The 13,947-nt window shown below is 39.1% G+C and overlaps 1 protein-coding gene across 3 annotated transcripts; it reads left to right on the top strand.

Moving 5' to 3' along the window:
- The first annotated feature begins 293 nt into the window (after window positions 1-293).
- LOC127792118 (uncharacterized) lies at window positions 294-13,548 on the top strand. 3 transcript variants are annotated; one of them, XM_052322492.1, is made up of 5 exons: window positions 294-734; window positions 1,287-2,375; window positions 12,413-12,460; window positions 12,614-12,742; window positions 12,843-13,548. In XM_052322492.1, exons 1-5 carry the CDS (start codon window positions 534-536, stop codon window positions 12,978-12,980), a joined length of 1,605 nt encoding a protein of 534 aa, XP_052178452.1. In that variant the 5' UTR covers window positions 294-533; the 3' UTR covers window positions 12,981-13,548. The 3 variants fall into 3 exon arrangements, with proteins under 3 accessions (XP_052178452.1, XP_052178442.1, XP_052178458.1); XM_052322482.1 differs by having other exon boundaries at window positions 12,614-13,548; XM_052322498.1 differs by having other exon boundaries at window positions 595-734; window positions 824-2,375; window positions 12,614-13,548.
- The last annotated feature ends 399 nt before the right edge of the window (window positions 13,549-13,947 follow it).

Here is a 13,947-nt window from a genome sequence, read left to right as displayed (position 1 = left end):
TTTTATTTTTTGAACTAAAATTAAATTAAAAAATTATTTGATAGAATTTTTTAGAATTTAGATAAAAAATAAATTTTATTTTTATTTTTCACTCTTATCAAACACGTCATTAGATTACAACCAAATAATAAAAAAAACACATTTTAAATTTGTTTTCTAAATTATTTTTTTAAAAAATGTTTTATCTCATAAAAACAATCGCCAATAATGAGATTTCCTATAATCTCAGGTGTCACAGCCACGCTATAAAATGATGAGAATAGAGCTGTCATTTTCGGCATTTCCTTTATCATCCGGCAAGACAGACCCTCCGGAGACAAACAAGATAGAAAGAAGAGAGCGAGACTCTCTCTCTTCATCCACTCAAGAAACCCTAATTCCCGGTTCTCACTCGAGAGAACTAAACAAGCTTGGATCACCTTCTTCGATTCAACCGCTATCGCTTACCAGTTTCGATCCAAAACCAATCGATTCAACTCTCAAATTTCATTCTATTACTGTTCGTGATATCAGTCGTCATATCTGGTTGTTCAATGGCGGAGGACGGGGACGGGGATCGAAGCGAAATCAGCGAATACACGTCGGAGGATGAAGGCACTGACGACTACAGGCGCGGCGGCTACCACGCCGTCCGAATCGGCGATACCTTCAAGCACGGGCGCTACGTCGTGCAGAGCAAGCTTGGTTGGGGCCATTTCTCCACTGTCTGGCTTGCTTGGGACGCTCAGAAATCTGTATGTTATTCAGATTCCTTTTTGTATACGACATTGTTGTGTGCACAATCGTTGATGTCTCACCCTCGTTTCGTCTCTGTCGCGTGCAGATTTTGTGATTCTCTGCTGCGTCAAGAATGTATCTTTATTTGTTTTCATGGAGCTTCTTTTACTGATTAGTCGAGAACAAGAAATCGATAGCGTTTTTATTTTCAAGAATGACTAGCTTTCTCGCTCCTGTCCACTTTTTTTTTCTCCTTCTGGTTTTTGTTCTTTTAGGTAGAGTCAACTGATTCGTCCCAACTTCTACGGAAGCTAGTGTACTTTCTTAACCTTTCTTGTTGAAATTTTTATCCGGCCTTTTTAATGTAGAAAATTATATCAATTCTGATTCGATGAAAGAAAGTATTGCGGGGAATTTGGACGGCAAGGAATTCTTTTTTCTTTGTGTTGGCTAGAGTCCCTTTTTTTGGTTGTATGAAATCTTTTATTTTTAATCTATTGTTGTTCTTTTCAATTTGGCAATTTTACTTCCATTTAACTATTTAATACAACAAAAACCATTTTTCGTAGAGATATGTGGCCTTAAAAGTACAAAAGAGCGCTCAGCATTATACTGAAGCAGCAATGGATGAGATAACGATCCTAAAGCAGATTGCCGAGGGAGATCCAGATGATAAAAAGTGTGTTGTGAAGCTTTTGGATCATTTCAAGCATTCGGGGCCAAACGGGCAGCATGTTTGCATGGTTTTTGAGTATTTGGGTGATAATCTTTTGACTCTTATTAAGTATTCGGACTATCGGGGCCTGCCACTTCACATGGTTAAAGAGATTTGCTTTCACGTTTTAGTTGGATTGGATTACTTGCATCGCCAGCTTTCAATCATACATACTGATTTGAAGCCAGAGAATATACTGCTTTGTTCTATGATTGATCCAGCTAGAGATCCAAGGAAGTCAGGCGCACCTCTTATCCTTCCAACAAGTAAAGGTAAGATTGTGTCTGAGTCTGGTGCTTCCAAAGATATTGGGAGCTTGAAAAGTGACCTTACGAGGAATCAGAAAAAGAAAATTAGGAGGAAAGCTAAACGGGCAGCTCAAAATTGTGTTGGGAAGGAAGCTTACGAGGAAATTGACATAGATGGGCAAACACCTGCCTCAGAAGGCTCGAAATCACATGGAGATTCTGTTGGTGCACCAGCAAACTGTGAAAAGATAAAATCATCAAACACTTGTGAGGAAATTGACATAGATGGGGAAACACCTGCCTCAGAAGGCTCTCATAATGACGAAAAATCACATGGAGATTCTGTTGATGCACCAACAAACAGTAAAAAGATAAAATCGTCTAACACTGATGAAGTACAGGGTGCACCTCCTGGAAATCAGGGTCATAGAAAAGGGAGTTGTTCTACTAGGCAAAACCTGTTGGCTGAGGTTGAACTTAAGTGCAAATTGGTTGATTTTGGGAATGCATGTTGGACGTACAAACAATTTACTAGTGATATACAGACACGGCAGTACAGGTGTCCGGAGGTGCTCCTTGGATCTAAATATTCAACATCAGCTGATTTGTGGTCACTTGCCTGCATATGTTTTGAGCTGGTCACTGGGGACGTCCTCTTTGATCCTCATAGCGGGGAGAACTATGATCGGGATGAGGTAACTCAACACTGTTCTCAAAGTTTATTGTGCTGTTTACTCATATCTCATCCATGTTCTATGGTTGGGATTTGTTAATGGTTCAGTCTATATACTCTCTTCATGTTTGTGTGTGAGAGGTGTGATTGGGAGACCATGTTTTGAGACTATTGTCAGGATCCTAGGTTTTGAATCTAGGATTTCTAGTTGACAGTCATGAAGGAAGAAAGAAGGAGAGGGAGTAATGAGAAAATGTAGAGAGAAAACAGAGGGAAGCTGAGAATAGAGAGAAATAAGAGAATTTAGGGAGAAAATAGAGAGAAGAACAAAGGGAAACAGAGAGTAGATACATAGAAAAATGAGATAACTTAAATATAATTGCTTGATTGCCTTGGCATATTGTGGTATAGCTTTATATAGGGCTATCCCAGCAGTTATTTACAGCAATTACCACTACTACATAACTGTAAAATAACACTCCACTACTACATAACTGAAAAAATAACACCCCACTACTATATCACTATAAAAATAACAACTCCAGTACGCATAGCTGCTCCGCTTATCATATAATTCATCTCCAAATTCCTTGATTCTCGACATTTCTCTTCCCTTCAAAATTTTCTTGTCCTCAAGAAAATCAAAGGAACTGAGAGGAAATTGAGCTAGGAGATCTGGCAGAAATTCTCAAGTATTGTTATTCGGGTGCATCTTCAAGGAAATTTTTATCAGACACTTCAATTTCTTCATAAAATTCTTGTAAAGGGGCTGACACTAGTATCCATTATTGCCGAGTTGAGACACTCTAGGCAGAGCTTTCGACCATCATCTACAGCAACAAGGAGTCCCATCATGCTTGTCAAGACCCTAGAGTGTCCTAGGGTTTGAATAGGAATTTAGAAGAAGAAGAACATAATGAGAGGGAGAGACAAAACAAATTAAGGGAAAAAGGGAGAGAGAGAATGAGGAATTGATTCTTGTTTCCCTTGGCTCCATTCGCTCACACCTACAGCACCAAGGAGTCCCATCATGCTTGTCAAGACCCTAGAGTGTCCTAGGGTTTGAATAGGAATTTAGAAGAAGAAGAACATAATGAGAGGGAGAGACAAAACAAATTAAGGGAAAAAGGGAGAGAGAGAATGAGGAATTGATTATTTATTCAATTGATATCCTTCCACAATGCTATAGGTTCCCTTATATAGAACCTCTTAACTAATTCAACAACTCTTCTAACTACTTAACAACCTAACAAGTAGCGTAACACAAGCTATTATATAATCAACCCATTCCTGCCTATTAACCAACCGACTCCTTTAGTTAGAGCCTAACGGTTTACAAGGTTAATACCCTCCCAATTACAGTACTACCCCTTAGGGTTGTGACAATCCCCATCCCTTCAAACAATTCTTGTCCCCAAGAATTGACAGCTGCTAATCCCTGTTCTTCATCCAATTCCAGTCTTAACAATCAGATTTATTCTTCTCCTCTTTTTCCCTACTTTCTTTTTTCTCCTCAGCTTTGTCCCATCTTCTCTTGCGTTCTGTTGCTTTTGTTCTTGTTGCCAAAACAAAATGTAAATTCCAAGGATCGACATGTTAAGGGTCCCTTCTTTAATGTCAAAACTCTTTAACCAAATAGCAGCAACATTTTCTTCCTTCATCATCCGAATCTGGTTCACACCAGGTGAAATGACAACAATACTGTCATACGGCTCGGGATCAAAATTGCTCAAAACGACAAGGTTAGTTTCTTCACTTGGAATTTCCTTGACTTGTGACTCCTCAGCTTTTTCCACAACTAAATGCAAAGCAACAATACTCTTAGAATTTGCTTCCTCAGACCCATTCTTACCCTCAGCCTCCAATTTTTTTCTTTGGTCCGAGTCCTCGTCGGCTGCCTGTCCACCCTCAACAGCTTCTGTATCAGCATCCTTAGAGCTATTGTCAAGTTGTTTTGGCCCTAACTGTTTTGTCCAAACTCCTATAGTGACATGTGATCCGTTACGAACTTGCGAGCTGCTCTTACAATAATTTTTTGGTGGCAGCTCGTGCTTTCTATAAATGGCTTTTAGTGCCACTTCTTGCAACCTTGCCTTCTCCGCCGCTTGTTCCACCGTAGTAGGGCAAAACATTTTCACACTAAGCCTTAGAACATCATCAAGACCATTAATGAATTTTGACACAAAATAAGACTCGGTCGGTTAAAGTTGGATGGAATTTGAGCACAACTGCTTTCAATTTCTCAAATCTGACCAAATACTCCAAAATCGATCCATCTTGCTTCAGTTTGTTAAGCTCCTCTATGTAATTCTTACCTCCAATCTGGTTGAAGGAAGCAAAGTATTCCTTAGAAAAACATTCAATCGGAATACTAACCTGAAATTTAAGTGAAACTAGAATCAAAAGGTCGTCCAACTTTATGTCGACTTCCTTGATTGCTTCCCTCGTCGCATCACATGTTTCCTCAAATGTTTTACCAAATGGATGAGCACTTTCAAGAAGTTCTTCGGCCATCTTGATAGGTTCAACTCTTGAGAATTCACCCCTGACACAGCTTCTTGATTAGCTTTTAAGGATCCCCTTGGCAACCGGAATTGGTTCTGGTAAACCTAATTCGCCTCTTTAGTGGCCTTAGGTTCTGCCAACTAATTCTGCCTCAATTGGAATCCGCCGGAATCAGCCGAAATCTCCTGCTTCGCTTCCCAGAGATTACCTCCTGCTCAGCGTGCGGTTCTTTGTGGCTTCTAGATTTTTGGACTTGATCGAGAGTCGTTGCTCGCCTCCCAAGTCGGCTAATTGTCCGCAATGGAATTGGTCGCAGTTTGGGTCTGCTCCAGCTTCAGTCCTTGATCACTTAAATTCACCTTCAATTTTCGATCGCTACTGATTCAAGAAACCCAACACCAACCACCTAATCACCGACCACTGTCCTTCAATTTCCAATCACTACAGATTCATGAAGCCCAACATCGCGATGGCTTCCGCCCACCACTATTGGCTTGAGTTTAGTCCCACCTATGGAAATTTTTTGTTCCAATTTCGCGTTCAATTCCGACCCAAGTCGGAATTTGCTTCAGAAATGGCCGAACTTCTCAGACAAGAACCATCGGTCTTGAAATTCAATGAAGACTAAATCTTGAAGCTTCACTCACCGCCTGACTCACAACCGGAATTCGCCTTCCAATTCCTATCGGACTCCTACTCCAATTCCGACCCAAAACCGTCGGATGCATTAACCCCCAAGAGTGTTGAAATTCAATTGCAACCAAAATCCCTCGTCGGACTTCCGTACCAGCCTCGTAACCCTTGGTCTGGTCATGTTGCTTACGTCAGACTCGCGTACTTGACCCACCTCGCCGGCTGCCAGCTTCCCTTGTCACCCGCTCTGCTGTGACTTAAATATCCGAGCCGTCGTCTCCAAAACTAGCTTCGTCTTTCAATTCCAACCGAAAATCTTTGTAGTCACAGCCTTCCATTCTGCGTTGCAGATTCAAGATCACCCCAAGCCTGCGTTCACTTCTTACCCAATCGCCGACCAGTGGTTAGAAGTCAGAATTTGTTGGAATCATCGCCAAGAATTGCACCAAGGAATTCAAGATCACCCGGGCCTGCTTCCACGCTATGCCTTCACTCACCCAATCACTGTGTCCAAAGGCCGCAAGCCTCTGACTTTGATGGAATTAATTGTTCCGAAGTCATCGAACTTGCCGCTTTTTGAATTATCTCCAGCAACTTGGTCAATTCCACCCCAAACTCAGATTGCTTCACCCGCTTTGCGTCTGTCTGTAAGCTTTAATCACGATCGCCTCTTGCAGCTGCACCAGCCTCACGTCCGTCGTACTGCCTCGTCTTGGGTTGCGCCTTGCTTGCATCCGTCAACCCAGATCACCTGCTTTCGTTCGTCCGTTCGGCCTCCTGTAGTCGGGCCGGACTTACTCACTCGTAAATTCCAATGTCACGCCCCAATTGAACTTGCTAAAATCTGGTCCGCTATTGGATTCTATGTTGCCGGAATCGTCAAAATTTACTACTGGAATTAGTTGGATCCACAGCCAAGAACATTGGCTCTGATACCACTTGTCAAGACCCTAGGGTGTCCTAGGGTTTGAATAGGAATTTAGAAGAAGAAGAACAGAATGAGAGGGAGAGACAGAACAAATTAAGGGAAAAAGGGAGAGAGAGAATGAGGAATTGATTATTCATTCAATCGATATCCCTCCACAATGCTATAGGTTCCCTTATATAGAACCTCTTAACTAATTCAGCAACTCTTCTAACTACTTAACAACCTAACAAGTAGCCTAACACAAGCTGTTATATAATCAACCCATTCCTGCCTATTAACCAACCAACTCCTTTAGTTAGAGCCTAACGGTTTACAAGGTTAATACCCTCCCAATTACAGTACTACCCCCTAGGGTCGTGACAATGCTCATGAAAAGGACAGTACTTTTGTGTCATTAACCTAGGGTTCATAACAGGTTTAAGAAGTAATTGGGGTGGAATTGAGAGAGTTATATCTGAAGAAATGAAGGGAGATTAGGGAAGAATGGGTATCCAATAGAGAAATCCAAGAACAGAGGGAATTAGGGGAAGATTGGACAGAAATGGGGAAGAATTTAGAGAGAAATGAGGGAGAGCAGTAGAGAGAAACGAGAGGGAGATTGGAGAGAAATCTTAGAGGGAAATGAGAATTTCCTTTAATCAATTCAAGCATAATCCCCTCCTCTTACAGTATCCATTTTATAGGCAAATTTGATTGCTAATTGAATCATAACAGCACCCATGTGTTCCAAAGAAATTGCAAATATCTCCTAAGGTTATGTCATTCTGGACCTAGAAGGATGCGCTCTATATTCAATTAACCCAATAGCATTTGTTGGTATAAAATGCTTGCAGATGTCACATTTTGGGTGATAATGCTCCTTGTAGCAAGACTTGTAATAAGGATAATTCCCAAACGTAGAAAACTCATAATCACAAATTGGTTGATTGCAGAGGCAGGGCATCTGAAACATTCTGGATGCCAAACTGCACCCATGCAATTCAGGAATCTTCCATAACCAATCTCAGTGTTGCAGCCAGTACATATCCTAAACCCTGTTGAATAGGGAAAAGGTATCGGTTGATAAACATTAGCATTTCTGCCCCTGAATGGAGATTCAACATTCAAGCTTTATTGTATAGCTTTGGCAGGTTGTTCATCTTCTTACAATTGGGACTCATTATCTTCCAGAATTGGATCAGGATTCTCCTTCAGTGGAAAGTCCCTCAGTACACTAATTTGCAGAATTCTGGAAAACATCTGTAAGAACCATCAATTCTTTTAGCCAGTCCATCTATCGAAGCATCTAACTTGTTCTCCAATGATTGAATTGCTTCGTCATGCTTACTTGATCTTTCTTCCAAGGCCTCCATTTAGTTTTTTAGATTAGTTACCACATACCTAACTTGGTTAACTTGCACCTCCAATTGTTTCATTCTAGTTCCGTCTTACCATCTCTAATAGATCCAAACTATCAAGTTAGCAGTCCAAGAATCCACTTTTCTGATACCAATTGTCAGGATCCTAGGTTTTGAATCTAGGATTTCTAGTTGACAATCGTGAAAGATGAAAGAAGGAGAGGGAGAAATGAGAAAATGTAGGGAGAAAACAAAGAGAAGAACAGAGGGAATCAGAGAATAGAGAGAAATGAGATAATTTAGGGAGAAAATAGAGAGAATAACAAAGGAAACATAGAGTAGATAGAGAGAAAAATGGGATAACTTCAATATAATTGCTTGATAGCCTCGGCATATTGTGGTATAGCTTTATATAGGGCAATTATTTACAGCAGTTACCACTACTACACAACTATAAAATAACACTCCACTACTAAACTGTAAAAATAACACCCCACTATTACATAACTGTAAAAATAACAACTCCAATATGCATAACTGCTCTGCTTATCTCCTAATTCCTCTCCTAATTCTCTGATTCCCTACAACTAAGGGTTGTCTTAGGACACTGAATATGAAGCATTTTAATTTGACTGTCTTCAGAACTGTTTTTTTTTATAATGTATGGAGGGGGGAAGTTTGTAGTTTTCTTTCAAGGATTCTAAATGACAAGTCTGCAATGTTTTTTTTTTAATGTTTATGTGGCCCTTTAATCATATTACTAAATCTTTGTTTCTCAGTTGGTATCATTTCCCATTCTTTTAAGTGGAAAATAAAATTAACTAATTTGATAGGCAAAAATAATTGTTTAAAATGATATGATCTACTTAGCTAGATATGCATTCGTGGGGGTAGGATTAGTTGGTATGTTTGATTGGTTTGTGGTTCATTTTAAATAATGTATCGGTATGCTTACTCAAATTTGAAACTTCAGCATATTCATAAAATGTTGCAATGAAAATTTTAGTATATTCATAAAGGTTTTGTATATTCTTAGTTAGATTTCTTTGTTTCCCAGGCTTCCTTCAGAAAAATTCTCTTCTAGTTTGCTGCTACAACTTCACTGTGGGAAGATAAGGCAAACTTCCTTCATCTCCCATTGATTTCTGGGTTTAGATATTTGAATTTTGGCTATCAAGTTACCTGGAAACTCTATATTGTGGTCACCATTTTTGGTGATCCAAGTCGTATTGCTGTTCTAGTAAGACTTTGTACTGCAGTTGAGTATGTGTGGTCAGGAATGCTGTTGGGGAGGGGGGGGTGGGCGCCACAAATTATGCAACTACAATCCTACCCTTATCTATCAAAGGACAAAAAAGGAAAAAAAGAACACAAAAAAAAAAAAAAGCAGAAGAAGAAATGCTGTCATATTCTAGCCTCAAATCTCTGATCATGAATCTCCATGAATGTGATATCTTGTTGATTTAACCATAAACAACTAAACAGTTGACTTTACCCTCTTGTCTCGGAAGCTTAGTATCTAGTCATCTGGGGTCTGTTTGGTTGGACTTCTATTTTCAGTTTTTGGTTGTTCTCAAATTTCGAAAAGGAAAACAGTAAACTAAGTTTGATTACTACTGTTTGTTTTCAAAAGTTTTGAGAGTAAACTTTTCATATGTAACTTATGATATATTTAGTAACAAGAAAAAGTAAACTTTTCACCATTCATTATTTTAGTTTTTGTTTTCAAAATCAAAAAACCGAACAGTGTTATCATATGACAAACTTGGTTTTCATTTTTTGTAACCAAAAATGAAGACTGAACACAAAAAACTAAAAACCAAAACTGAATAGGAACTCAGAACTGAAAATTCTGTCAAACTACCACTTAGGTTTTTGTTGTTACTTCCAAATTGATTCTTGCACTTATTCTTTTTGTTTTTGAAGAGGAGATCAATTTCAGGTTGCACTATGTTGAGCAAGCTGAGCTTGCTTGAACCAGCCATTCTCTACTTTTTATAAGTTGAACCATCATATTCAATTTGCTGTTTGGACTAGTGGAATCATTTCTGCTTTCGTTTTGAACGGCTATCCATTACTGCCAGCTGTTCACATGTCATATTTGCTGTGTCCTTTAGCAGTTAGATTATTATTATTTCTTTAAAAAATCATCTGATTCCAGTTGTTGCCACGTACTGGTGGTCCTAGGATTTTTTCACTGATGCAACTTCATATTTTTGTGGTTGAGGGAGGATTCCTCTCTGTATATGCCCTCTCTTACCTCCTTTATGGACAAGATCTTATTGTAGATTTTGCAATGCTAAAATTTGGAAACAAGATTGATTAAATATTTGAATATAACTTTGAGAGTGAGAAAGGAGTGCTTTCAAATTTGAATAGAGAGAGGCAAAAAGCGAGTCAAGGGGGAAATACAAACCCGGCCATCCCATATTTATACCAGGTCCATATTTTACTCTTGGAGGCTGCAAAGGCAGACAGACTGCCACGTGTGGGGCTGCTTGTTGGCCTGGCATGGCCTGCATGTTGCAGGCGGTGCTGGGGGTCAGACCCCCCCGTTCTAGCGCATCCATATGCCTGGGTCATGCCTGGGTGTGGGCCAGCCCATTTGACACCTGTAGGCTAAGCAGAAGTATTTCTTCCTATGATTAAAAGCTCTATACAAAAAATGATGCAGAATTAACAATACAAAGAACAAATTGAGAGAGCTGAATGGGAGAATTTCAAATCAATGTCAAAGCTGTCCTGAAGAATGCATCCAAAACAGATTATATAGGCTATTAATCCTATTCCAGTTAGGAAACCTCAAGTAATCCCTCATTAGGATTCTTTAAGGGTGCGTTTGATAGAGGTGGAAAATGAGAGTGGAATTCCAATTCTCACTCCAACCCCTAGGAATTCCAATTCTTTGATTTCAAGGAAAATCTTCACTTTTTGAACTAAGATGGAATTCGAATTCCATGGAATTGAAAAGCTGTTTGATAGAATTTTTTGAAATTTAGATGGAATTCGAATTCCACCCTCATTTTCCACTCCTATCAAACGCACCCTAAGTAATTAAAATGGGAACATGGTAAATGAAAGATTAACCAGGAAATAAATAAATAAGATGTGCTATAATTACACCTAGAGTAGTATCTTCCAAAAATATCTGCTTCTATGCTCTCCATATCAGGCCTATTGGTAATAGGTGGTTGGCCACTCATTTAAACATCTTTTTTGGATGATAAGGGCAAAAAATTCCATGTTACAATCAAGGTCTTTTTTGGATGATTAGTGTAATTTCTTATACCACGTGGTGTTTGTCTGTTGTGCAGTCATACTTCTTTTTGGATGATAAGGGCAGTAAATTTCATGTAACAATCAAAGTCAACTTTGTCAACTACAAACTCTAATGCGGGAGATCAGTGTAATTTCTTATGCTACACGGTGTTTGTCTGTTGTGCAGTCATACTTCCAGGTGGTCAGTATAAATTGTCCTTTTGTTTGTACTTATTGTTGTGAGGTGGCTGGAAATTGACCACCAATTCTAGTGTCTTAGGTGGGGCTGAAAACGAGCAGGGTGCTTGTGAACAGCGAAGCTCCCTCATTAGGGTTTGTTCATTTAGTTGAACAAACAAGCTTAAGCCTAACTTTTAGGCTTGTTTAGTAAATGAGCCTAGCTTGAGCTTTAGGGTACCCAGCTCGTTTGGGCTCACGAATAAGCTTGTTTATAGGCTCATTGCAGACTTGTTCTAACATAATGTGTGCTTTTTACAACTTATAATTTTTTTGTCACATTGTCTATATTATTTAAAATTTAAATAAATATTAAAATATACTAAATTTATTTGTTCTACTAGTGTAAAATATATATTAAAACATAACTAATTAAAAATGCTTTAAATTTGGGATGCATAAAAAAGCATTTTGAAAGCATTAATATAAACAAGCCGGGCATGAGTTGAGCTCGAGCCGAGCGTGAAGTGAGCTAAGCGTGAGTTGAGCTTGAGCCAAGCAAAATTCTTAACGAGCCAAGATTGAGCTTGAAGTTTAAGCTTGAAACGAGCCTGAGGTTGATAGAATTCTTAATAGACAAGCTTGAACCACTAGACCAGAGCACCCAATACTCTTCTGGAAGTGGTGTAGTGCCACCTTAAGGCGTCCATGTGGGGACACCATGATTGTTGACAGACCATAACCCTTGTTATTCTACCATTTTACTTTAAGCTTTGTCAATGGCATCCAGTAAAAGCAATATTCCTCCCAAATATGAGGTGGCATAGGGATTGGGAAATTTTCCCAAACTGATGATTCTTCTCTTAGGTTGGGCATACGCATTGGTATATGCCTTCTTATTTCCATCCTTCTCACAACTTTCATTTAATCAGTTTGCCATGGATGTTTTATTCAGACTTGCCATTTATGTTGACTTGTATCGCGTGAATATTGTTTGAGATTTATGTTCTTCAGTTAAGTGCTCTCTGAGTTAAGTTGTATTTATTTTGCTAGAAGGGATAGCCTTTAGCAGACCAGTTTAATGAGTAAAATTATCTTATCAGCATTGTTACTTTTGAGCTTTGATGTTCTAAATAATGCTATCAGATTTATGTTCTTCAATTTTATGCCTTTTATTCCATGTCGAGTTCAGTTCTTGTTTATAATTTGATGACTTTGTAGGATCACTTGGCATTGATGATGGAGCTTCTTGGAATGATGCCCCGTAAGGTAAATAGTGCTATATGTATCTTGCTGAAAGTGATTAACTTGGTTTTCACAAACACTTGAACATTTAAATTGGACTCCCATGAAGTTACAATTTTGTACATGCAACCCTGGGTTCATATTGTGATACTGCTGCATTTTGAACACATGTTGTAGATTGCTTTAGGTGGCCGCTATTCCCGGGAATTCTTCAACAGATATGGGGATCTGAGGCACATCCGTCGATTGCGCTTCTGGCCTCTCAATAAAGTGCTCATGGAGAAGTATGAGTTTAGTGAGCAAGAGGCAAGTGACATGACTGATTTCCTTGTTCCCATACTAGATTTTATCCCTGAAAAAAGACCCACAGCAGCCCAGTGCCTCACTCATCCATGGATCAGTGCAGGCCCTCGGCTTCTTGAGCCATCTATGCCCCAGGCGACACCAAATGGTAATTGTGAGAAGAAGAGGGAGAAGGATGAGAGGGAGGCCATGGAGGTTGGAGTTGGGAATATGGCCATTAATGGAGCCTCAAAACCTGTAAAAGAACCTAGTGGTATACCAGACTGACCAAAAAAGACTTGACTATATTTGTCTATCATTCTCCATTGCAACCTTCTCCCTTGCTTATGCCAACTGCGGCTTTTCCCTTCTATTTTTCCTTGTATCCTGTGAGAGAAATGTTTGCCTGACCTCATAAGGGAGAATCCATGTTGTGTTGTGGTGATTTGAACTGGGTAAGCATGGCATGGTGGCTCAGAACAGGAGCATCTGCTTAAGGATTGGAAAAATACATTTTCCAAGCATGCCTTCTCAATCCACAGAAGGCTATCTCTGTGAAGCATATCTTGCCTCCGACAACATAACTTTCTATTTTTGTTTTGTATAATTTTTACCTCTCTCTCTCTCTTTCTCTCTCTGGGTGATCCTGGCCCAGGCATTTCACTAGAGGTGGGTAGGTGCTATTTTTTTGGTTATATATATTGGATATGAACTGTCCAATGGGACCAATTTCTTCTATTCTTTGTCGCCAGAGGCTGGCAGGATGTCCTGGTTCTTCTGGATATTTGTCGTGTTCCTCTTCTATATTCTGTTTTATTTTTTCATTTCAATTTGGACTTCGTTATTTATTTGTTTTTTTGCTGAGAATTTTGGACTTTGAGTTTGGAATGTGAAGCAGCTGATGCTAAACAGATCTTGTGTTTTAACTACTGCTTATTGAGAAAAATATTAACATAATTTATGATTAAAATTAAAAAATTTAAAATATGTCATCACAACGTTGCTATAATAGGACGTCTGTATTAAAATTTTCCCAAGATGTTGTTTCCTCCACCAGATTATTTGATGGGAAAGCGACAGTTGTTGACCCTTATGAGTTTCTAAAATTGTCAGCGGCCATCGGTATGGCGGTAAAATTGATTTAAAACTCTTTGAGTCACCATGGTTTTGGTTTTACTTCAAGTAAATGTTCAATTTGAGTTATGAGCAAATATCAACGAACTATTTTT

Source organism: Diospyros lotus, chromosome 1 (genome assembly GCF_014633365.1).
Source record: "Diospyros lotus cultivar Yz01 chromosome 1, ASM1463336v1, whole genome shotgun sequence".
NCBI classification, from domain to species: Eukaryota; Viridiplantae; Streptophyta; class Magnoliopsida; order Ericales; family Ebenaceae; genus Diospyros; species Diospyros lotus.
This window is presented reverse-complemented; position numbering and strand designations above follow the sequence as displayed.